The sequence below is a fragment of the Nelumbo nucifera genome, chromosome 2 (assembly GCF_055504915.1).
Source record: "Nelumbo nucifera cultivar China Antique chromosome 2, China Antique-T2T, whole genome shotgun sequence".
NCBI lineage: Eukaryota > Viridiplantae > Streptophyta > Magnoliopsida > Proteales > Nelumbonaceae > Nelumbo > Nelumbo nucifera.
Genome location: NC_142650.1, coordinates 38,354,436 through 38,381,553, shown reverse-complemented (window position 1 = coordinate 38,381,553; position 27,118 = coordinate 38,354,436). Strand labels below are relative to the sequence as shown.

General features: G+C 36.6%; 1 protein-coding gene across 10 annotated transcripts; it reads right to left on the bottom strand.

Moving 5' to 3' along the window:
- Window positions 1–1,479: 1,479 nt before the first annotated feature.
- LOC104599127 (uncharacterized) lies at window positions 1,480–25,788 on the bottom strand. Of its 10 annotated transcripts, none has more exons than XR_016083088.1 (8): window positions 25,176–25,787; window positions 24,488–24,640; window positions 24,016–24,357; window positions 23,861–23,937; window positions 22,679–23,357; window positions 21,980–22,212; window positions 3,635–3,848; window positions 1,480–1,682 (listed from the first exon to the last, which is right to left on the bottom strand). XR_016083088.1 is itself a non-coding variant. In XM_088899324.1 (8 exons), exons 1-8 carry the CDS (start codon window positions 25,330–25,332, stop codon window positions 1,624–1,626), a joined length of 1,800 nt encoding a protein of 599 aa, XP_088755450.1. In that variant the 5' UTR covers window positions 25,333–25,787; the 3' UTR covers window positions 1,480–1,623. The 10 variants fall into 10 exon arrangements, 9 of the variants coding, with proteins under 9 accessions (XP_088755450.1, XP_088755453.1, XP_010259819.1 ...); XM_088899324.1 differs by lacking the exon at window positions 3,635–3,848 and adding an exon at window positions 17,019–17,118; XM_088899327.1 differs by lacking the exon at window positions 3,635–3,848 and adding an exon at window positions 17,101–17,118 and having other exon boundaries at window positions 25,176–25,785.
- Window positions 25,789–27,118: the final 1,330 nt, after the last annotated feature.

Below are 27,118 nucleotides of genomic sequence, written 5' to 3'. Positions count from 1 at the left end.
TTCTTTCTTCTCCATTGTAGCTAACAAGAAGGCTTGGGTTTCAGATTTCTATGAATCTTAGGTCTCAAGGGGTGCCTGCATTTAGAAACTTGAATGATTGTGAGGGGGAGGGAATTGGTTCTTTGTTTTAAGGTTGAATGAGTTTCGTCTGGTCCTTGCGGATAGTGACAGAAGAGTTTAGGTGATTAATAGCTCCGGTTGTTTTTCTTCCAAATCAGGCTATATGATACTTTCATAGTGAATTGAGGGTATTCATTAGGTTTGGATTTGGAAAACCTAGGCACCAGGCCACCACCTAAAGTAACTTTCCTTTTATGGATTGCTGATAGAGATAAGGCTTCACCATGGACCATCTTCGGAAGAGAGGATTACTTTTTGAGGATGCATGTAGGCTGTGGAACTCAAGCACCAAATTTGGTCCCAACCTTTTCATCCAATGCACTTTCACTCACTCAATTTGGGTTCATTTCCTCAAACTTTTCAACACAAACTAGGAGACACCACCTGATCCGGTATCTTTGCCCGCCCAGGTTTTCTACCAAGGGAATAATTCTTTGGAAGTTGCTCCCTTTGGCCCTTTGTTGGGGGGGGGGGGGGGGGTGTGGAAGGAGAGAAATAGTATAATTTTTTAAAACAAGGCTGCAACTATTGAAGCAGTAATCAACAAAACTGAATGGTTATTCGGTGAGTGAGGATTTTAAAAGCTTTTGAGGATATACCTATTACAACCTTTTTCAATAGCTGGAGTTCTTAGTTTTTAATTCTGATTCACAAAATGTAGTGGGCTTCATTGATATACTTGTAAAGTTTTTTGTACATGCTTTGGGGGGGCAGCTTGCCCTCCTTTTTTGAATGAATGTAGCATTTCATTTGCTTATCAAACCAAAAAAAAAAAAAAAAAACTTGAAAAGTCAGTATTAAGTGTATCTACATTGAACCATTGCTGAGTGTAAATTCCAGTTTACTTCTGCATAAGGTTTTACTTTATCATATTTGTTTGTGAGAAATAAAATGATGTGATCCCCACCTTATATGCAAGAGAATGCAGGTAGGAGGAGGTTTATTTGTTAATGAGATAGGAAGCTAGATGTGGTTGTGGTCCCCACTTTATATGAGATAGAATTGAGGTACAAGGAAGGTGGTGCAAATTTTGCATCAGTTTTCTATATGCAAAATTTGCACTGTCAATAAATGCAAATGAGACAAAAAGTACAAACTTTTTATCAGATAAGAGTGCAAATCATAATTACAAACAAATGGATACAAAACTGAATCGGATGCAAAATTTGTACCCATTTCAGATTTGCATCGCAAAGATGCAAACAAACAGAACCTTGTTCATTTAAATTTGATCAAAACAACAGTTGAGTGGAATATATCCTAAAATTACAGACTATGGAACACTTGAAATGTTAGACGTGGATTTGAGTTGCCCCAATCAATCACTGCTGAATCACAATATTTGTTTTCTTTCCTTGAAACCCAGGTCACAAATGTTAATATCCAAAAAAATGTAGTCAGCTTCAATAATGTTGTTTACGAGGGTTAATTGTGTACTTGCATCAGGAGTGGCAGATCTGATTGTATAAGCTCTGTATTGAGAAAGGTCATACGAAATTGTCCTCAGGATGCACTATTTCTGGAACTGCAAATTAGACTCGTGGGATGCTCTATTTCTGGAACTGCAAATTAAAAGTGATTATCTCAAAAAATCTGACAGAGTTAAGTCCAAGATAAAAACAGAACAGAGCACATCCCATCCAGTAGACCTTTATTAAGATATCTTCAAGTGGAACCATCAAACATATTTCCTCATTCCTGTGTATTTGTAATTTAAAATTTGTGTGCAAGGAAGTGTTTGTGTGAGCAAAAGTAGTTGTCTGAAGTTTCTTCAAATCTCAGAGAAACTAAGAAGTTTAGTCTAGTTCCCCAACACTTTTAGTTTACTTTGATGAAAACCTACCTGATTTTCCCAGGTTGGGTTCGACTATGATGATGGAAAGACATGATACCAGAAAAGCATACCACCAATCAACCAACATCAGAAATGTGGTAACCAATCAGGTGGGTTTGCAACAGAATTCAAGGGGCTTTTGATTGGTCAAAAGCCTTTCTGTTATCATGTCTTTCCGACATGGTAGATTTTCCCAGGTTATAAACAATTTTTTGAAAAGTTATAGATATATACTGCCCTACCAGAAACCCAACCTTCTAGAAGTAGAATTCTCAAGATGACAAGTAACAAACTAACAAACTGTTAATGATCATACTAAAAATTTTCTACAAATTTCAGCAAAGAAGATAATCTGCAAAATAAACCAACTTGATAACAATTTTTACTTTGTCAAATATGTTGTTTCCATTTTCCTCACAAGTTAAAGGAATACTTTGAGCAGATACCTAAATAAAAATTCAGCTTTACCAATGACTACAAAGTGGCGGTCCACAGTTTAGTCATATATCACAAGATTTTGGTTTCATTTGGGTGGAAGAAATTGAAACCTTATAATTTTACATAAAAAACTTGTGAAATTTTTAAAAATCCTAGAGATTTTTTTTTCTAAAATCAATAAAATAATAGAAAAGAAATATATATAAATAGGATTGTTTTTTCATATTTTCTAGAATATTTTGAAGTTTGTTTGAAGAACAGGTCAAGCATGAATTTGAGTTGCAATAAGATGCAATACAGTAGAAATACAATTAAATAATATGTTAGTATTTTACAGACCAATACTAAACTAATGTCCGAACATTTCATTGGTTCATCCAAATTTTAGATAATTTCATTTCATTGAGGTGGAATGAAATGCCAAATTTCAGGCAATTTGATTTGGGTTGAAGTGCTCTGTTCCATAGGTTACCTAGATGCTGAAGAATTATCTTGAAGTATATAACATGTATTCTCCTAAATAATTGAAAACTGGAGTAGGTACTACTGATAAAGGAGAGAGAATAACACTTTACCAATTTAAAATAATGTAAACTAATTATAGTAAATTTCCTGGTTTAATTGATCATCTTGTTCCTAAGAACAAGTAAATATGTAGCAAGGATGTTACATGAAATAAAAGTACATTACCAAAAGAGGCTCTAAAAGAGAAAGCGTAAGACCAAGAGAATATGATGTGAATTAGAAAGAAATAATTTAAGGACTTGAAATTTCACAGAAAACGTCTCATGATAGAACACAATGGTTGAACGGGATTTTTGTAGCTGACCCCCAAAAGTTCAGATCAACACTAAGTCAAGTTAAGGCTCTATTTACAAGTTATGCAAGAAGATAAATTGTAAACCCATACTTTCTAGTTTTTTTTTTTCTTTTTTTATTTCTCCTTTACATACAAGAAATCCCCACCTATCCTTCCTAGTAGCTCCCTTCTACTCTGATACTTGCACTTGTCGCTTCCACAGCAAAGCAATGTCTTTCACCAATGTCCACAAAAAAGACTTAGTAGTTCAGAAAAGGGATGTGTATTTAGATATTGTTGTTATGGCCAATAGATAATGTGATGCTTCGGCACAATAATTGATAAGGATTCCTCCCAACATGGTCCCTTCTTCAAATCATGAAATAATTTAACAAAGCTCTTATCCCAAAGGTGGTCAATCCAAACAGAATTATTGAATGTACCTCACAGATAAGCGTTTGAAACATGGCATATTAAGTCATCCAATGCCTTTTGTGTTCATCTTATTTCATACACTAAGTTTCTTTTCTTCCATTTTGGATGCCTCCTCCATGACAATGTCCTTTTACTTGATATGTTCATCATTTCCATAGGGAGACCATGATTCAGTTTCTTAGGAGAGAGAAATGCAACTAAAGTGCAAGGGGTTCCTAGAGCCTGAGACGCAAGCCACAAAGAGAGACAGACAATTGAGAAAAAAGAGGTACAACTTTTGAAAAAAAAACAAAAGAAAAACTTGATTAACGAAAATTATGAATTTAATCTAATCCTCCTCAAGTTTCATCAATCAATGCCACGTTCTCACTGAAAAACATACACCATGAACCTGTTGAATATCCTTAGTCAATTCACCCAATGATTAGCATAAAAGAAAATAGGTGCCAAGTGTTGCATCTTGGTGAAGTCCCATTGTGACTAGAAATTTATATATATTTCCCCCCTATCGTGGAGGTGAGGTAATTATATAACCATGTATATGATTTTTTTTTACTTTTGTGTATATGTTGTTGTTAATGCATTATTTTTCTATTTTTATTGTTAGACTATGAGGTAGGGGTATTGATGTAATTTCACTCTTCTTTTTATTGCCAAGCTGTCACGTACCTGTAAATAAGAAAAGGGGCACCACCAGCCCAAATTCCTTTGGCTCCCCAAGCATTCTCCTCTCTCTCCCTCTTTCTTGACTTCTCATTTTCCCCTTCTCTTTTACAGATTTTACGTGAAAACATGGTATCAGAGCAGTGATCTGGGCAGCAGAAGACTGTACGTCGAGTTTTCCTCTTGGAACCTTTTTCTTTTGGACTTTGAGAGAAAACCTTAATCGGACTGACTACATTCCTGTGCTCTCGTTTTTTCCTTTTTTCCTTGGTCGTAGTACCAAGTTCAGTGGATCTCTGTGACAGCCGATGCTGTGAGGAAGGTTTTCCTTGAGGTGTGTGCCTGGTTATGTGCACTTGTGGATCGTAGCGTACTATTTCAGCCAGTATTTTCTGTACCTCTTTACCACATGAGCTTTGTTGCTTGGTAGTGATTAAAGACTGTTGTGTTGGGGCTGTGTAGTTAGTGTATTCAAAGTTACAACAGTTCTCTGGGATCGACTGGGTTTCAAACTTCAATTCTTGATCGGGTGTTGGTAGAACAATCAGGTCTGTGTTTTTTCCTCTGTGTTTGTTAGTACAGGTGATCACTGTAATGAGAACTGATGATTCAGCTTCATCCAGAGTTAGTTCTTCTCAAGGAACTTCTAGTATGGGGATTGACAGCATGGGTTTCCTATGCCTATCACTCATTTGAATGAACTGAACTATCTGGAATGGTCTAAGGGTGTAAAACTCTATGTTACAGCCAGGGGGAAAGCTGGTTACATCAATGGTAAAGTGAAAGAATCCAAGTTAGGGGCTGCTAAACATGATAGATGGGACCATGAGAATAGTATGGTTGTGTACTGTCTCCTTGTTGCTATGGAACTAGAGGTGAGGAAGTCATGTGGGCTGATACAACAAGTGAGACTTGGGAGAGGCAAAATCAACCTATTTAGAGCAAAGACATTATGCTAAGATTTATGACTTACAAGCTGAATCCTCCACCTATAAGCAGGGTGGTTGTAGCTTGTCTGCTTACTATTCAGCCCTCACCTTGGTGTGGAAGGAGTTGGACCACTACCAAACTATTGAATGGAAGAATGATGATGATGCAAAGGCATACATAAAGTTAGTTTCCCAATAACGAATTTTTACTTTCTTGCTAGGCTTAAATCCTGTGTATGAGCCTTTTCATATTCAAATTTTGTGTAGTAGTGGCCTTCCTTTAGTCCAAGAAGTATATGCGTTTATGCAATTTGAGGAAAGTAGACGAAGTGTGATGGTTACAATTGAGGGGGAGCAATAGATTGTTTTAGTAGCAAGGGGTAATAACAATGGTATAAAGAAAGGTGGTTATAAGAAGAATGAGGATAGGGACAAACTGTGGTGTACCCATTGCCGTTGCCCCAAACACATGCGGGAAACTTGTTGGGTTCTTGTTGGAAAGCCCAAGTGGGCAAGCAAGAACCAGGAACTGAATAAGTGGCAAGGATAGAAGAAGTACAATGCAACAAATTTGGATGCTAATGATTGTTAGTCTGGGAGTGTAACTACTAGTACCACTCTAGAATTTTATTGTAGGGCATTGCATTAAATGGATAGTACTCCCTCTACTCCATTTGTGTTTATAGTAGGTAATGCAACCACTACTTTCCATCTATCCACTCATGCTCCTGACTCTCCCTGGATTATTGACTTAGGGGCCTCCAATCGCATGATTGGTAAGTCAAATTTATTTCAGTCTTATAGCCTCTTGTTTGGGAGAGATAAAGTGAGACTTACAGATGGTTCATTTTGTTCCATTGCAAGTCAGGGATCAATATCCCTTCCCCATGGCCTAGACCTTTCTGATGTGTTACATGTTCCTAAAATTCCTCTTAACTTGCTTTCCATTAGCAATATAACTCACTCTTTAAATTGTAGTGTAACTTTCTTCCCTCATTCTTGTGTCATTTAGGACCTAACCTCTAGGAAGACGATTGGTAGAGGAAGCATGGTGGATGGTCATTATATTCTTGAAAATAAAGCCGCTATCTCGACATTTGCATCGAGTTTAAGTAGTTAGTTGAGTCAAGTGTTTTGTGGCATAATTGCTTAGGTCATGTCTCTTCTAAGTTGCTAAAGCATTTTTTCCTAGTTTGTTTAAGTCTTGTTCAGTGTCCAACTTTCAATGTCAAACAAGTCAATTTAGTAAACATTGTAAAAATTCATTTTCTTCAAATAATAAAAGATTAGATTTTCCCTTCCATAATGTATATTCAAATGTTTGGGGACCTACTACTATACCCTTTGAGGGTGGCTACAAATACTTTATTGGTTTGATTGGTGATTTTTCTTGCTTCACATTATCTATTGAAAAAATATTCCCTCTTCACATGGATATTTCCTATGCAAACTAGAGATGAGGTTCCAAAAATTGAAAAGAATTTCAATATATGGTGCTTATACAGTTTCACGTGGAGGATTAGATATTCTAGTCAAGTAATGTAAAAGAATATTTCCATGGTGACCTAAATTAATTTTTTGCATCCCATGGATCCCTTCACTGTTAGCACTTGTGCAAAGACACCACAACAATAGGGTGTTGCAGAAAGAAAGAACCAACATTTCCTTGAAGTAGCTCATGGCATGATGTTACACATTAATGTACCAAAACATTTTTGGATGGATGTTATGCTTGTTGTTGCTTATGTAATCATCCTTAATCCCTCTAGAGTGCTGAACTACAATTCTCCTCATTAACTCCTATTCCCTTAGTCTCCCTTTCTCTGCATTCCTATGAGAGTCTTTAGGTGTCAGTCATTTGTTTCAGTGGATGTTTCCTTCTTTGAGTCTGAGCCTTTTTACTTTGATTCTCCTTAGGGGGAGAGTTGTGCGGAGAAGAAACAAGTTTGGTAGGTTCATCTTCCTTCCATTGTAGATCTTGCATCTTTTTGTGTCTTACTACGTAAGCGTTGTAGAGATCAATAGAGTTCTAAGGATGTAGAGCTCCTAGATATTGTGCAGCTGACACCATTAGACTCCTAGAAGGTAATCCCTCAACCAGGTACTCTCATTACCGTTCACTCTTATGCTCCTATTTCTATTGATAATGTAGAGAGACTGGATCGAATGGGCCCTAACATTTCTTTTATGTTTAAGTAATGTTATATCTGTTTTATGTGTTAATGGGCCTGATAACCTCATTTTAAGTTCTTTTAAGTTTCTGCTTTGCTGGTTGCCCACTTAAAGGGCAGACATGTAATTAGCATGAATAATTAAGTTTAACAAAAGATTAGTGAAGGGAGAGAGAGAACCATCGAACTCTCTTCTTCTTCTCCATCTTCTATTTTGCTGTAATATTTCTTTCTTTCTCACTTTTCCTTATTTCTTTTATCAGTTTTATATCAGATTTTAAGGACAGACTCACATCTTGGTATCAGAGAAGTTCTTCCTCCACTTTTCTTTTTCTTTTTTTCCCACACACCCTTCGATTAGAAGAGTGTATGGAGAGATAAGTTGCTGATCAGTCAGAGGACTATTTGCCTAGTTGTAGAGGGCTTGGAGAGTTAGAATCTGGTTGAGAATTGCCAAGAATTGAAGCTATATTTTTTCTGCCCAAAACCCTAGCCGACTAGAGAGATTTCAAGTTAAAGGTTAAGGAGAAGGATTGGGTGTAGCACTCAGGGCTTAGGAGGTGTATTTTGATCCCTTGCCTATTATTCTTTTCTTGCCTTTGTTTCTACCCATGTGATTCCAAGGTCTGTACCAGAAGCCTTGTCCAAACCTGAATGGGGGGATGCTATGATGACTGAGTTAGATGCTTTGCATAAGAACCATACCTGAGATATTGTGGACTTGCCTGAAGGGAAGGAACTGGTGGGTTGTAAATGGGTATTCACTATCAAATATCATTCTGATGGCACTATTTAGAGGTTTAAGGCTCAATTGGTTGCTAAGGGTTACACTCAGATGTATGGTATTGATTACCTTGAGACTTTTGCTCCAGTGACTAAAATGACTTCAGTTCGAGTTTTGCTGTCTCTAGCTTCTACTTTTGATTGGCCCCTTCAGCAATTTGATGTTAAAAATGCCTTCTTGAATGGAGACCTATGTCTTTACCTCTAGGGGTGTATGGAAAGGAAATGCAAGGGAAGGTGTGTAAATTGAAGAAGTCTCTTTATGGTCTCAAACAGTCCCCTAGAGCTTGGTTTGAGAGATTCAGAGCTGCCCTTGTTTCTTTTGGTTATACGCAGACTCAATTTGACTATATTTTGTTTGTGAAGAGAAGCAACTCTTTGGTGACTTTTCTAATTGTTTATGTTGATGACATTGTGGTTACGGGTAAGTGGTTACGGGTAATGACACTTAAGAAGTGATTAAGCTCAAAAGATTTCTTAACATTGAATTTGAGATAAAAGATTTGGGGGATCTCACATACTTCTTGGGAATTGAAGTTACTAGATCTAAGGATAGTATCTTCATTTCTCAATACAAGTATGTTCTTGATCTCTTTTCAGAGATTGATAAACTTGGTGCTAAACCGACTTCTACCCCTATAGACCTAAACCATAACCTTTCTGCTACTGATGGTGAACTGTTGACTGATAGGGGAATGTTCTAGAGATTGCTCGAGAAGTTGTTATTATCTCTGCACGATTCGTCTAGATATTTCTTATGCAGTAAGTGTTACTGGTCGGTTTATGCATTCTCCCAGAGATACACATTAGCAGCTATAGAAAGAGTTTTGTGCTACTTAAAAGGCACTCCAGGGAAAGGTATTCTGTTTGCCAAGCATGGACACATGAAACTAGAGGCATACACTGGTGCTGAATAGGCCAGATGTATTGATGATAGGAGATCCACCTCAGGATATTGTGCTTTGGTGGCAAGGAACACTGTCTCATGGAGAAGTAAGAAACAATCTGTAGTTTCCAGATCCTCAGCTGAAGCAGAGCATAGGGCAATGGCACATGGAGTGTCAGAATTATTGTGGTTGAGATCACTTTTGGGAGAGTTGGGTATTGACTATGGAAAGCCAATGGTGCTCTACTGTGACAACCAGGCAGCTATCAACATTGCACATAATCCTATTCAGCATGACAAAATTAAGCACATAGAGGTTGATAGACATTTCATAAGGGAGAAAGTTGCTTTAGGGGAAGTCTGCTTGCCATTTATTGCTTCAAAAGAGCAGCTGGGTGATGTTTTGACCAAAGGTATTCCAAAAGGAAAGCTGAAACACTATATAAGCAAGTTGTGCATGATTGACATCTATGCTCAGCTTGAGAGGGAGTGTAGAGAGACTAGGCCTAATGGGCTCTAATATTTCTTTTATGTTTAAGTAATGTTATATTTGTTTTATGTGTTAATGGGCCTTTTCTTAATGGGCCTGTTAACCTCTTTTTAAGTTCTTTTAAGTTACTGCTTTGCTGGCCGCCCACTTAAAGGGCAGACTTGTAATTAACATGATTAATTAAGTTTAATAAAAGATTAGTGAAGGGAGATAGAGAACCGTCGAACTCTCTTCTTCTTTCTCTTCTTCTCCTCCATCTTCATCTTCTATTCTGCTGTAACCTTTCTTTCTCTCTCACTTTTCCTTATTTCTTTTATTAGTTTTATATCAGATTTGAAGGACAAACTCACATCTAATAATCATGTGAATGATCTTGACATCCCTATTGTTCATAGAAACGATGTTAGGTCATGCATTACTAAACACCCCATCACCCACTATGTGTCTTATGATCATGTTTCCTCCACTTGCCATGCCTTCTTGTTTGCCATTAACAATATTTCCATCCCCAAAAGTGTTACAAAGGCCTTGGGAGTTGGTGGATCTTTCAAAGGGGAAAGAACCAATAGGGTGTAAATGGTGTTCTTAGTGAAGCATAAGGCGGATGGAACAATGGAAAGGTATAAAGCAAGGTTGGTGGCAAAAGGCTACACTCAGGTATATGGCATTGATTATGTGGATACTTTTGCTTCAGTAGCAAAGATAAATTCTATTTGTGTTCTTCTATCTTTATAAATCTAGCTTTTAATTTTGACTGGGAATTACATTAGCTTAATATTAAAAATGCCTTCCTAAATGGTGACCTAGAGGAAGAAGTGTATATGGTTCAGCCACCGGGGTTCCATGCCAAAGGCAGCTAGGACAAAGTATGTAAATTGAAGAAATCTCTGTATGGATTGAAAAAATCCCATAGAGAAGTCAGGGAAAGGTGGCAGTGTTGTTAGTTTATGTAGATAACATTATCATCACTAGTGACTAGAGCTCTGAGATAAAAAATTTGAAGGAATTTTTGGCCACACCAATTTTAAGTGAAGGATTTAGGACCCCTACAATATTTCCTTAGAATCGAGGTTGCCTGTTTTCAAAAGGGTATATTCATTTCTTAAAAGAAATACATCCTAAATCTCTTTTTGGCCACAAGTAAGCTAGTTGCAAATCCAATTGATACCCCCATTGATGTGAACCATAGATTGGGTGATTGTGATGGTGAACCTTTAAAGGATGTGAAACAATTTCAGAGGTTGGTGGGAAGACTATTGTACTTGTCAATGAAACGTCCTGATATTGCCTATGCTATGAGGGTCCTCAGGTACTTAAAGAAATTTCCAAGGGCTGGATTGTTGTTTAAAAAACATGGTCACCTGAAAGTGGAAGCTTATACAGATGTAGACTAGGTAGGTGTTGTAGATGATAGAAAATCTACCAATGGGTATTACACCTTTATAGGTGGAAACCTTGTGACTTGGAGGAGCAAGATGCAGAGGTCGATTGCTGAAGAAAAATATAGGTTATGGCACATGGGAGTGTAGAAGTACTTTGGATTAAGAACTTGTTGGGGGAATTGAGGTTTGACGTTAACAACCCAATGTCTCTTTATTGCAACAACAAGGCAACCATAAATATTGCATCTAATCCTGTACTTCATGACAAGATGAAACATATTGAGGTGGATAAACATTTTATAAGGGAAAAGGTTGAAAAGGATGAGATGTGTGATCCTTATGTTAGTTTAGAGGAAGAACTAGTTGAGGTACTTACTAAGGGGCTTCAATGTTTGTGGCATAATGAACTATGTGACAAGTTGGGCATGATTGATATATACAGCCCAACTTGACGGGGACTATTGTTAGTGCATTATTTTTCTATTCTTTATTTGTTAGACTATGCCATAAGGGTGTTGATGTAATTTCTCTCTTCTTTTTATTGTCAAGCTGTCACATACCTATAAATAAGAAAGGGGGTGCCGCCAGCCCAACATCCTTTGTCTCCCCAAAAATTCCCCTCTCTCCCTCTTTCTTCTCTTCTCATTTTTCCTTTTCTTTTAGAGACTCTAAATGAAAACAAACTTATTATCATTGACATCTAAGCCTCATCCCAATTATATGGGGTTGGCTGCATGAATTGACAATTAGGATCTATGCCAACTTAACACAACCTTCCTCCTTTATCTAGGCTATATACTTATTATAATTTTGTATGCATTTTTTTCGATTAGCAAGGAATTTCATTTTTCATTAGTTAAAATTAAGGAGAGTACAACAGGGTGGAGTATTCCAACAAGATCCAAGAGGCATAATTGATTTCATTAACTTTTTTTATCAGCAACGTAGAATTGATTTCATTAATAAAAAGCAGGCATGAACAAGAGGTTGTGAAAAAAGAAAAAACACAGCTATAGAAAGCTGACTCAACCAAGATATTACAATTGAGCCCAATCTAATTGAGTTCTTTGTACCCCTTACTTAGCTAGACCATCTGCCAATCTATTGGTAGTGCTTCTCACCCACTTAACTTTGATTGCTATGTCCTTTGATAACAATTTAAATCGCCTGAAATCATTCCTCAGGTGCCATGTCACCCCCTCCCCTTTATTTATCCATTTCACAATACTTCTCGAATCACCCTCAATGACTAGCCTATCAATGTCCAACTCCTTTGCCTTCTTGACCCCGTATACTGCAGCTAACAGTTTTGCTATTGCCACATCGCCCTGTTCAACAGGCCCGAAGTATAAGGCTATAATGTTTCCTTCCTCATCCCTAATTAACCCCCTATGCCTGAGGGACCCTGAGTATAAGGCTATAATTTTTTATGTATGTTAGTACACCACATTTCTTTTTAAATCAAACTAAATGTTTTGTTTGTTATTACATATATTCTTTTTAATATGAATCCTATATTTTTGAAATTTTACTTTTTTATTTTTCATGCTTGTAACCTTCTTTACCTAAATAAAATAACCCATAAACTTAATTCAAATCCTTCCTAGTAAATTCATTTATGTACATAGTTGATTTATATATTTACTTTTTTATTACTTTTATATTTACAGATGACATTTTTTAAACTTTATGTTGTATTTTGTTTTATATTTATAAACTTTTGTACCTAGTTAAAATAATATTTTTCTTGATTTACATACATCCTAGTCTTTTCTTTTAATTATAAACTAATTTATAATTTTTAAATGAACATTTTTCATCATATTCAAACTTCTTTATTGGAACTAAATGGCTTGTATGTAAGACTGTAAGAGTGGATAAGAAAGAGTTTGAACTTTTATTTTTACTATTTTAATAAATTTCTATTTTATTTACTTTTATTTTTTTATTTAAAGAAATCATAACTATCATGGCGGGTCCAATTGTCACATGCCATTGAACATAAGAATGAAGATGCTATTCTCACATGAGGTGCATTGAAACAGAGTAGCAAATTAATATTTTTATATTTAGTTAGTAAGAGAAAAATCATAGAATTTTTTTAAGGTTAGGAGAGATACTGAGAGATTTTTTGAGTGTAACCAACTAAAAAATCAAGTCTTATTGACTGTTGGATAATATTAAAGATTATGATGTTTTCAATATTTTAGTTTATTTTTTTATTTTTTTTTTTATTTTGCCATTCATAAAAGGTGAGGTAAGGCATTTTAACTCTACTATGTCTCAATGAATACACCTCACTGCCTTTTAAAACCATGTACTAACAGTCTGACGTTGGTTGTTTAACCATCATAATTGTCCTTAATTAGATACACATACCTATTTGCTACTCAATTCTTTTCCAAAACTAACCACATTATCTTTCAAGGGATTCTATTATATGCTTTCTCTAGATTAATGGATACTTTATGAAGATCCATCTTCTCCCTTAACCTTTCAATTAGATGTCTCAGTAGTTTCCATAACAAAAAAAAAATCAGGAATTAGAACAATGCATCGATACCCAAAATTTTCTCAGATTCAACATAGAGAACTCCCTCCAAGCTCTAGTATAGAAATCAATGTCATTGATTGTGATATTGATTATGGCATGGGTGTGACACCTTATGTTAGTTGACACCCTAAGAGACATATTTTTATTAAAAGGTAAAAGGACAAATCTGCCCTTAATGTACAAAATAAAGAGAGTACAAAGAATAGTTATACAACAATGAAGAGTAAAAGTACAAAAATATCCTTGGAGCTAGATTTCACTGTCTCTACACTCCCCCTAAAACTGATGCCTAGGAATAAGCATCAGTTTGTCCATAAGAAGTAGATGCTGAGCCCGAGTCATTGCTTTAGTCAACAGGTCTGCTAGTTGGAGCCCGGAGGAGACATGAGGAAGGGATATGATACCCTTAAGAAGGCGGATGAAGTGGAAATCAACTTCTATGTGTTTGGTGCGCTCTTGGAAGACGGGGTTGGAAGCAATTTTAATTGCACTGATATTGTCTGCATAGAGAAGGACAGACGATGATGGCTCATAAAGTATTTCAAATAGAAGAGCCTGAAGCCATATGATCTCACTACACATGGAAGACATAGCCCTGTATTCAGCTTCAATGGAAGATTTGAATACAATAGCTTGTTTCTTGCACTTCCATGAGATGAGAGAGTTGCCTAAGAAAACACACTAGCCAGTAGTGGACCGTCGGGTATCAAGGCATCTAGCCCAATTAGCATTCGCATAGGCCATAAGATTAATGGAGGATGAGGAAGAGAAGAATATCCCGCGTGACAGGGTGCCTTGCACATATCTAATTGATCCGACAAACTACAGATAAATGTGGTTGTCTTGGAGAAGACATGAACTGGCTTACTATCTAAACTGCATAAGATATATCTGGCCGAGTCATGGTGAGATAGATTAAATTGCCCACTAGCTGACGATAAAGGGTAGGATCTTCAAGAAGAAAATCATCATCTTTGTTGAGTTTCAGGTTCAGTTCTAGTGGGGTGTCCACAATCTTAGAGTCACTAAGATTTTCCAATTTAACAAGATCAGTTGCATACTTTTGTTGATTAACAAAGTAACCCCGAAAGTTTCTGCTCACTTCAAGTCCTAAGAAATATGTCAAAGGCCCCAAGTCCTTCATCTTAAAGGACTCATTGAGTAATTGTTGTAGCCTAACAATTCCTTCTATGTCATCCCCTGTAATGAGTATATCATCAACATAAAGGAGTAATATCGTTACTCCCTGCTTCTGCCTTAAGATAAGTAAGGAATAATTCGAAGAACTCTAGATAAAGCCAACATCAGTGATGATGGATCTGAACTTCACAAACCAGGCTCTAGGTGCTTGCTTCGGGCCATAAAGTGACTTCTTCAGACGACAAACAAGCTGTAGGTCTATACAGTATCCCGGAGGGGGCTTCATATAGACTGTCTCTTTCAACTCCCCATGGAGAAAAGCATTCTTGACATCCATCTGATGGATTTTCCATTGTTTGACTGTAGATACAACCATTAGAAGTCGTACAATAGTCATTTTAGCTACAGGAGCAAAGGTCTCCTCATAGTCCCATATTCTTGTTTGTAGCCTTGTGCAACAAGCCTAGCTTTGTATTTGTCTAGGCTTCCACCAAATTTTAGCTTCACAGAATAGACCCATCGACTTCCTATGAGAGATGTCTCAGGTGGAGCTTTGACCAGGTCCCAAGTGTCATTCTCAAGAAGGGCTCGAATCTCAGAATCCATGGCATCTTTCTAGTGTGGTTTTGCTACAGCTTGTTGGTAAGATTTAGAAATGTCTATGGTAGATAAAACAGCGAAAAAGGAGCTATGGTTTGGTAAAAAACCATGACGGTTAGGTGGACGAGAAATTCTACAAGAACAACGTAAAGAGGGAGCAGTGGGTTCAGGAGGAAGGTCAGGTACACTTACTGAGGCAGTTGGAGTGACTAGATCAGCAACTGGAGGTGGAGCAGAGGGGGGATGGAGACTAAAGAAGGTCGTTGCTTCCTGAAGTAGGTCTAAAGTTGTTGCGGAGGTGATAATGGAATTTCTGAGGTACTTGTAGAATCAAAACTGTGCAATAAGGAAATAGAAGGAGTTGGGAATTTCACAATATGTTCAAAAAAGGACACATTTTCAAGAAAAGCTACATTATGAGAGATTCTAAGATGACAAACCAAAGGATCATAACAAAGGAACCCTTTATATTTAGAACTATACCCCATAAAAGCACACAAAGATGCTTGTGTAGTTAACTTTGTGCGTTCATGAGGTGGAAGGTGGACAAAACAAGCACAACAAAAAACCCTGAGCATGGATAGGTCTGGGGTTTGTGAAGGAGAGATTGAAAAGGAGAAGAGTTATTCAAAATAGATGACGAAAGACGATTTATGAGATACATAGCAATGCTGGTCGCCTCCACCCAAAAAGAGGGTACATGGGAATCTTGTAGAAGTGTTCTAACTACACTCAAGATATGCCCATTCTTCCATTCTGCTACCCTGTTTTGTTGTGGGATGCCTGGACAAGACTTTTGGGGTTGAATTTCATATTATTTTAAGTAATTTTGGAAATCCCCATCAATATACTCCCCCTAAATCCGATCGTAGCACACAAATTCGAGCATCAAATTGGGTAGTAACATAGGTGTGAAAGTGTTTAAATACAGTGTACACTTCGGATTTCTTTCGAAGAAAATAAGCCCAAGTGAAACGAGTGCAATCATCAATAAAGGTTACAAAGTACTTATATCCCAGCTAGGGGTGATCATTTCAGCCCAGCCCGGCCTGGGCCTGGGCCCACATCAGGCCTACAAATTTTAGGGCTGAGCTTGGGCTTAATACTTCAAGCCTAGCTCGACCCGCATATATTTAAACTTACACATTTTGTGTAAAATGTACACATATGTATACATGTTATTTTACATTATATTATATATTTTATATATAAATATTATAACATATGTATAATTTATATTATATGTAATATTTTATATTATATAATATATAAAATAAAAGTTTATATGCATGTTATGTCATTTAATATAAAATATTATAAATATGTAATGTTTTATATATGCAAGACATTGGCCCAGAATCAGGCCCGGCCCGGCCTAGGCCCGTGTAGACCTGGGCTAGGGCTTAATTTACAGGCCCGGAACCTCGGGCCAGGCCGGGCCCGGGCCTAAGCTATAGCCCTTATCATAAGTGCAAAGCCCGGCCCGGCCCATGATCACCCCTAATCCCAGCTGTGAGACAACTGGAAACGACCAGACATCACTATGTATTAAATAAAAAGGAATTGTTGCATGCTCAGAATGAGAAGGAAAGGGTAAAATATGACTCTTACACAAACCACAAGTGATGCAATCTTCATTCACATTCTTAAAAGAAACAGTAGAAATAGGTAAACTACTAGAAGCAAATTACTGATCAAGTTTCTTAGAGAATGGATGGCCAAGATGTTTATGCCACAAATGCCAATCATTATTATAATTAAGAGATCCAAAGCTAGAAGTAGTAGAAAGCAAACACGAAGTAGAAGCAGGAGTAGTTTTATTCTTCTCAAATTCCAAAGCAAATAGTCTTCCCAGTCTACGCTTCTTCCCCTTTACCTCCCTAGTTTGTCGGTCCTGTATCAAACAACCATTAGAAGTGAATGAGACATTGTTACTTTCTTCTACAAGTTAGCCAACAGAAATCAAATTGGTGGTTAGCTTAGGTACAAATAAAGTTTTGGATAAATGAAAAAGAGATGATTTAGAAGTAGATAAATACAAATCATCACAACCAAGTATGTCAAGTTTTTCACCGTTTGCAGTGATAATATGTCTATTGGGAAGATGGGGTTTGGGATACTGACCAAGAGTTGCCCCTGTCATATGGGTAGAGGCTCCTGAGTCAATATACCAGAGATGGTTCAGTGAAGGGCAATAGGTCGGAAACTAACAAGGCAGAGCAATAGCAGAGAATGCTGAAGAGATGACCGAGGACATGAGCTGTCGAATTCGTTCTTCAAACATGTTGTCGAAGGTGTCATTTTGACCAACTACAGAAGTAATAGAGGCATCTGAACTGTCTACAACAGTCTAATAGGCCTTGTAGTTTCCTTTCTTCTGATTTGGTTCACTACCTTTTTTATGCCAGGTTGCACATTCAGTGATAATGTGGCCAACCTGCCTACAATAGGTGCATGTGTTCTTCTTCTTACAATGGGAAACAATGTGCCCATACTCCTTACATTCATAACATCGTATCTTAGAGAAATCTTTCTTTCCTTTTGGTTTGGTTACCAAGAAGACAACATCAATGTTGGAATCTTTCCTTCCATCCAGTGCAGTTTGTGTAGTCAATCTGGTTTCCACTCTCAAGATCTCTCCCAGGATAGTATCTAAGTTAGGAAGTGTTCCTCGGCTTAGGATATTAGATCGAACAACTTCAAACTCAGGCCTTAGATACACTAGGAAATGCATAATTTTCCTCTTGTCAAAGTGTTCCTTCATGTACTTCATGCAATAGTTTGAAGGATCCTTTCCCAAGTGAATTAACTCATATTTTGTCCAAAGGTTGATGAATCCGACATAATATTCCTGGACTTTTCTGTCTCCCTGATAGTACGAAAAGATGTCAACCTCTATCTGATACTGTCTATAGGTGTTCGATTGCTGATAAACTTTCTCGAGATATTGATACATCTCATAGGTTGTCCTGTACCCTCTCATAGGGATAACAATATTAGTTTCGACTGAGCCTAGAATCCATGACGCAATTTTTGCATTGTAGATCTTCCACTGATTAAGTCCGTTAATGCTAGAGTCATCAGGTATAGATACGGATCCATCTAGATATCCCCAAAGACCCTTAGCTTCGACATGGAACTAAAAGTTGAACTTCCATAATGCGTAGTCCGTACCATTGAACTTAATAGGAAGAACCTCTATCCTTTCTGATGCCATTGGAAGACAAAAGGCAACAACACCCTTCCAGAAACCAAAAAGATTCGAACCAGAGAAAGGAAAGGAGAATACCTTTCAGCTGATGTCCAAAAAAGGCAACTGTATAGTTCTTCTGAACTGAAGAGTGGATCAAAACCCCTCAAAAACAAAACCGATCCAAACCAAACCAAAGGGATTCAGTAGATCTGCTTTGGGCGACACCAGATCTAAAATTTCAGGCTGATCCAATGTTTCTTCAAGGAGATCTAAGAAGAAGGTGAATCCGATGGCGCAACAGTCCAGGAAACAAATCGGTAAAGTTCAGATCTGTGGCCGATCTAGGAAGAAGATTAAAAGGCACTCAAGAACTTCTCAAATACTGATAGAGCGTTCTTGAAGCAGTAGTAGTCGAGATGTTCAATTCAACGAGATATTATGTGAAGATCAGGTCGTAACCTGCTCTGATACCATGTCAGAGTCAAGTTGAGAGTTCAGGAAGAGAGAAAGAAAGAGACAACAGATTTGGTGGGTGTGACACCTTATGTCGGTCGACACCCTAAAAGATATATTTATATTAAAAGGTAAAAGGACAAATCTGCCCTTAATGTACAAAATAAAGAGAGTACAAAGAATAGTTATACAACAAAGAAGAGTAAAAGTACAAAAATAGCCCCACGGCTAGATTTCACAGTCTCTACAAGGTTGACTTTCAAGTTGAGATATCTCATAGTTGGTGTGCTTCATATTGGGTCCCAACCCTGTAACCCCTGCAATTGTTCCATACCCTGATATTTAGCTAATAGGAATAACCAAAAAATAAAGATGAGCTAATAGTGCCACAATCAGCACTTGTTTTGTAATCTATTGCTCTTATACTCTAGATCTAGGAAAGTTTGGATTTTCAAGAATGGCTCCTTTGAGTGCTTAATCTGGATTCATACATAATCACATATTTATTATGTAGTACTTCACCTATTTTATCTACATAGTTGGCCCCACCAAGGCTACAAGAGAAAAGTTTTATTTAAAAAAGAGAAGGATAAACCAAAGAATGGGTTTTGTGGCCCAAAAGAAAAAAAAAAAGAAGAAAAAAAAATGGAAAGAAACTCATCAATCTTGTTTCACCATTCTGTTGACAAATTTTCAAAATATGTTTTCATGCTCTGAAACAGAATATCCATCACTTTCTTCTGTTCAAAATGTCTACATTCAGCCAATGTGTTCACCCTTCTGGATTTTAAATGATAACTATATTCTCCTGTTCCATCTGTTACGCAACTAGCTCAGTCAATAGTGAGCTCTATCATATAATCATTTTGGTCAATGTATTTCAATAGCTGATAGGCTATGTGTTAAACACATTATGCTAGTATATTTACGGCTTGTAAACACAAGTGCATGATTGGGAAGTTCTGCTTGAATTGGATTTTGGATCCAAAGAACTTGGATAAATTGTTGAGAGGATAAGCATCCTACATTGAAGTTGGGACACCATATCTAGGGCCTACTTTGATTTCTGAAATATGCCAGTATCTATAACTTGGTTTAAAGAAATGGGTCATGCTTGGTACTTAGGCTTAGCCAAAGTTTTGGTGGATCCCAAATTTATTGCCTAGCAGAGTAGCAAATACCAGATTGCTTTTATATCAATATAAGAGAGCTCTGACAAGATCCAATTATGATCATTGCCATTGGTTCCTTTCCCTCGTGTTCTTTTACATCTCTACTGTAGACATAAGGTTCAACATTGGAAGTGAAAAGTTAAATAAATAAAATCAATCCTATATCGAGAAATAGTAATTACAGAGGGAACTTTCACTTTCCACATTCAACAGCCCGGGCTGTTAACCTAGCAACGCATCCAGCATGGACACTATTACAAGAAGATTGTATGAACTAACATGTCATGTAGGGAAAGCCTTGTTGACAGTCCAGGCTGTTGAATTTAGACAGACAAATTTTCTCCATAATTAAAATGATGAGTCAGTGTCTCAGTGTAACATGAAAAGGGTCATGTTGGGTACAATTGCTTCGGTAAGATCTCTGAACTTGTTTTGTTTCATATTTGCATGGGTGTCCCCTCAAAAATATAACCAGTTTAAGCTTCACAAGAGTGAAGAAAATAAGTTTATTTAAGGAACTGAGAACCTAGCTAATTGGGTTCTTCATAAAGAGTTCACTGATAATTATGCTGAGCAAAGTTGACAACTCTAAGAAATACTCAAACTTGAACCCATACATTAAAGATACTTAATATAAGCCTGTAAGGTTATACTTTTTCTATATAGGAACCAGAAAGACATGAGTTTAACACCCACAGCGTTATATAAAATGGTAATGTTTTTTATTTAGCTAACACTCATATTTTACAACTAAAACGTCAGGGCTCACACATTGGCTATTAATTTCCAACAACTAGATCAGATAAAACAATATTAAATAAGTCAATGGTCAATATTATACAAGGACTGTCAATGGTACCCAATTTATCCAAGTTTGGGATTGAAATCTGATCCAATTAAACCAGATTTGGATCTCAAATACAAGAACTGTTTATTATTGGATCGAATCTGGGTCTACCCATATTAAGATCAGAGTCAATGATATTGGTAGTATGTGCATATATCTAATTAAAATTAAAATGTGTTTATTAATAACCTTTTTTTAAATATCATATTTTCATTATAGGCTATTAATAAGTTTCATAGAATTTATTTCTCATTCAATGTGTAACTAATATAATATCTAAGTCATTCCTAATTCACTTTATTAATAACATATAGTATTTTTCCATTTTTAGTTTAATTTATTAATGACATAAAAATCTGACAGAGAATATTCAATTCAGGCCCAAATATAGTAAGATTGGATTCAGATTTAGGTAGATCTAATCCAAACCTGACCTGTTTATTTCCCTATTTATAAGGAAGCAAAGGAAAACTTTTGATACATTAAGATGATTTACAACATTGTAAAATCTTCTGTAACCCATAATAAGATGAAATGATCTTAAAGTCAAAAAATGCAACCGTCCAACTTCAAACACTTTATAAGAGAATAGATGGTTAACTAATATAAACATGGGAAATTTTTTTATTGTTGTACAGACAAAACACACAAAACATCACATACTAAATTGCATGGTTCCAAAACAAAATATCTTAGATTAATGTAGGTTGTGTTTGGTACCATTGTTCTTTCTACCTGAAACGCTTTGGGTTGATCAATAGAAGTGTGTGAGTGAGAAGTATGTGTTGTCACATCACATATGAGAGAACCACTTTAACTAGAAAAATGTATGTGTAGGACTGACCATTGATCATTGACATTTCGGTATTGATCAACCAAAAACATTTCAGGTAGAAACAGCAATGGTACCAAACACAACTGTAGTATAAGCATTCTCACTTCACCAGGACTTATGTACTCCAATTGAAAATATAAAGATAAAATATTCAAAAGAAAATAAAGTTGAATGTTTTTCAAAATGGAAAAAAAAGCAACAAGCTTTTAGTACTCTATAGTCTGTATAACTGACTAAATAAAGCTAAGGCTATACCTGTTTGATTGCTGCACTAAGGTCCTCGTCTTTGGAGCTACAACTACTGGGGTGGAAAATACTGTCTGTTTCAAGGCAATCTGGACAAAGGTGCATAGACATTGCATGATCACCTAGAAGAAAGTTATCCATGTTGGGACATTGCATCTCCATTGGAGCTCCTGTCATTTTTCTTACAAATTCAATATCCTCAGCTGCATTACAAGCAGTGAAATTTCCAGCCTTACTTTGCCCTACAAAGTCAACAACATGCTTGAGATCAAGGGAATTGAAGTTAAATCCAACATGTTGACTTACTTCAGTTTTAAAAGAATATTAACTTAAATCTAATCTTACATCTTCTTGAAAAACTGAGAAAATATATGAAGAAACTATAGTCTGTGCTCCTTAATTAGAACAATGCATTATGGATTATGATGCCCACAATATGATCCGCATCATTATTTTGAATAACAGCTGCTAATTATAGTAATACATATAACAAATGGTCCAAAAAAAACAGTATATCAAGCTAAGTGGATATTAACCTAGAAAATTTTTTACATGTTGGGAATTGGGGATGCACAGGAAAACCCATCCCAAAAATGCTGCATGAAAGTCAATTTCTGAAGAAAAGCAAGGTAGATGGCAGCTTATGTCTTAACTGTTCCAACACAACTACTCAAAAATAGAAACAATTTTTTTCATATAAATAAATACCTGGAAGCAGAGTTTGAGCTTGTCCAATTGATGAATTGTGTTGAAAAAGCACACTCTGCTCAGTAGAAGCACCTGCCAGTATTGGGCATGGGGAACCAGAAACTCCAAAGAAGACACTATTAGGATGTGAATTGGAAGTGCATCCAGGTAAAGAAAGACCAATTTGATTAAGTTCATTGCAAGAACCAAAACTGGGGATCTGGGATGAAATGTCCATGTGATCATTCAACATTTTTGGCTTTGGAGAAAATGGTTTGTAGTTCAAACTACCAAAAGCAGTCAGATGATGCATGTCCATCTTCATTGAATTTGATTGGACACCTCGAAGTCCACTCATATGAATTATTTTCTGCATTTGATTCCTGGATACAGGAACGTCTGGGTACTGATGAAGAAAAGTGCCTTGCTGTTTCAGAGGGAGGGATAGGGGCTTTGGATTTACAAGGGAAGTGCTGAAGGTATCAGTATTTTGAGATCCATGACCAAACTGAATCATCCCAGAATTTATATTGCTATTGAAACCAGAATTCTCAAAGCAACTGACATTATTCTGATCTTGGCCATTGAAAGATAAAATTGTAGTATTTGATGAGTTCCCGCCAATTCCATCTGAATCCATGTTGTCGTTGCTTTTCTGGCTCACTCTAGAACTATTCTTCTTCAGAGCATTTCTGAATTTCTACCTCAAAGGCAAGAAAACGCAAGTGGGGATATCAAATTAGTTCCAGAACATAAACATGCAACTACAATATTGTTTTTGTCTGAAATAATATGAACAATCAACCATCACATGAATTGCTATTCTATAAGCATTTATTTGAGGAAAATCGCATCCTCCCTGCTTAAAATTCGTTCAGTGAACTGCCTAATTCATCTGGGCTCAGAAAGAAGAAAATTGAACATATTGGATCGTCCTATTTCTGCAGTTAACAATCTTTTCTATTTACAATTTTTCTTTGATAAGTGTTATCTGAATCCTCCAAAATAGTATTGATTTCTTTATTTAGTAAAACTCACAGGTTATGACTCATGTAAAACTCAATTTGTTACATGATCAAGACAAGACAGTGTAGTGGCTTTTACTTGTATATAATAAAGTGTTCATAATTGAATATAATGCATCACTATGACCAAAATCTCCTCTAACATACAATGTCAGAGATCATTGAAGATTGATCTAACCTGAAGATGACTGGCAACATTTTCTCGGGAAAGACCAGGTTCATTCATAACTTCAAGTATCTTCTTTGGAACTGCCTCTGATTTGGAAAAAAGAAATACCATTGTAAGAACTAAGCCATTATGAGCATAAGAAGTCATGGTTTGTCATTACTTACTTTCAACTCCTAGCCCATGGATAGCAGCAATAAATTTTTTATGGAGCTCTGGAGTCCAAATAACCCTTTGCTTCTTCTGCGACGAATAATCTTCTTCAGAGTTATTGCTGGTTGCATCTTCTTTATCCTTGCTTTGTTCCCTCTGTCTCTTTATAGGCTTTGAGTCCTGATCAGATCCTCCTTCCACAACAATTGATTCATTTGCTTGAGATAAGCTCTTCCTCAACACATGCTGCCATATGTTCTGTATCTCCTCCTTCCTAATGGGTTTCAATAGGTAATCTCGGGCACCATGCTTTATACCTTTCATAACAGTATTCTTGTCATCATTTGACGACATCACTGCAAAGTAATATTACAGTATCAAACAGCCATTCTAATCAAAGCATGATCATTTGACCAATAATCTTTTACCAAAAGAAAACATGATCAATAATCAAAAGCAACCTTTATGACATGGGTTCTGACTTACTGATTACTGGCACATCCATCTCAAGACTGATAATCTCCAACAGCCTGAACCCATCCATGTCATCCATGTGAACATCTGTAATCACTATATCAAAGCCATTTTTGTTCTCCCTTAAGAGCCTAAGAGCTTCGGAAGCTTCTGTTGTTACTGTAACTGCAAACAATTGAAACACATCACCAAAAGAGAAAATCAAATCAGAACTTATGTTGTTACTGTAACTGCAGGGAATTGAATTACAATACCAAAAAGCAAATGAAATTATTGGAACACTGAAACAGAACTACAAAATGGGGCAGTCTCCAATGGCACTTTAACCAGGGAAAAATACAGAAAAAGGATATCAACATTACACAATCAATTTATATAAAAAAAGATGATATTTAAGCTGAACAGGACAAGTTCTTCCACAAAACAACATATCAAACAAGACAGATTGAATAAAATATAACCAAACGTATAAAGGGGGTATAATCCCAATTTAAAACCAAGTAACCTTGTCTTAATGACGTACAAGCTCGATCAGATTACCATCTCAAACTTATTCCACTTTTTGATTTCTTTTTCCCTTCAAACCTTCTTTTCAAAAAAACGACAAGATAAACATCAAAATCATCGAACAACTCGCCATTTAACAATTCAAATCAGGATTTCAAGGAAGGAGAGAGAGAGAGAGAGAGAGAGAGCAAACCATTGTAGCGACACTGACGAAGAAAAGCTTCAATAACTCTTAGACAAACTCTGTCGTCATCAACGGCCAGAACTCGCATTCCTTCCGGAAAAGTCGCCTTGTCACCGTTATCCGGCGCCGGCAACTGGCCCAATTGGCCACAGTTCTCTGACGCCATATACTCGATAAAGCCCCAGAAAAACTCTAAAAAGTCTCTGTCAAGATCACTGTTGTGATTCTTTCTCCTTCGTCAAACTACAATCATTGCACTCCAAAAATCCAAACAAGCTAACACTTATGAATGGACTGACTGTATTCTTCTTACTATTTTATAATTGGAAAACAAAGAAAGAAAAGTAAATGTATTAAAGTTCTCATTTCTATATAAGCAAACTCATAGAAAGAAACTTCATGGTTTCCTTAAATGGAAAATTTGCAGACAGATTCTCTTTCTTTTTTTCTTTAAAATAGAATGACCCATGTGGAGCGGAAGTGCAAAAAAAGGGTAGGGAGTGGGACACGCTAACGATACGGAAGACGCCATTGGCAAGAGTGCAAGACTGCAGGGAGTGAGTAAAACTGTAAAGCGTGGATGGATCCGAGAGTGTTCTGTCTTTGGGTTTGGTCTGTCTGTTGTGTTTCATCCCTGCGATCTCGTTGCACGGGTGTGGAATCTTTGATTCTATAAGATTACGCGTTGAAGTTTGGGGCTTGTGGGACCCAGTTCAATTATGTAGGTTACTGGTTACGCCTTGGTTTTTCTGGATGAATCGGGTTAAGAAGAAATTGGGTTCGACCTTTTAACCAGTCAACTTGAAGTCAATCAGGTGTTATTTATCAAAATTCATGTGTGGATTTGACTGTTGGGGTCAATAGTACAGTTTTTGGGCCGCAATTCACTTATTTACGCCCATGCTTTAGTTTTTAGTAAAAATAAATTAATATGTAATTATTATCCATTCTCATGGTAAGGGAGACTAGATCTGCTCCTCACACTTGGCACCTCACACACATATCCTATAAATACCCAACTTGACTAGATCAATTGGGTTGGCCAAACACCCTGCAACCAAATCGAACCAACCTATAAATACCCATAATCTGCTGAACTCACATCTATAGCATATCCTAATTAGGGCTGTAAGTCGGGCTGGGTTAGGTCGGGTTGAGGTCAACTCTAGCCCAACCCTAACCCTAACCCAACCCGACCTTCAACTCGACCTACCCAGCCCTAACCCTAACTCTAACCCTAACCCAACCCAACCTTCTTCTCATCCCTTGTAATCTTGTAGAACTTCTTAATCTCATATCTTAACTCAACTTTCACTACATACATTAATCCTATGTTTTATTAATATTTGTTTATTGATGTTTTTATTGATTCTTTAAGTATAAAATTCAGAAAAAAAAAGTGTTTGAAATGACTATAGTTTATTATGAGTTATGACTTAATACATCTTTTATGGGCAGCAAGTTATGGGTATTAAAACAACAGAGAGGAGATAAAGAATAAAATATTCAAAAACATAAAATATGTTATTAAGGTTTTAGTATTTTGTAATTAGGATTAAGTGAAGTGATTATCTTAAAAGAAATAAATGATAGTATGTGGTGGGGGCTATACAATTATCATACACATAAACAAATCAATATATCATATATCATATATATAATATATTTATATATGATATGTACTAGAGTCGGGTTCGGGTTGGATCGGGTTTTCCGAGGGGTTAACCCTAACCCAACCCTAAATAAAATCGAATTCATAAATTTCAACCCTAACCCTAACCTGAGCATTAACCCAACCCAACTTTTTCGGGTTGGGTTTGGGCCAACATGGCCCAAGTTGTAGCCTTAATTCCAATCATGTATTGGCAATCATCTACGGCTCACATTTGTACATGTGGGATGTTATGTGATCTCTAAAAAATTTTGCCTATATCTATCCACAACACTACTTC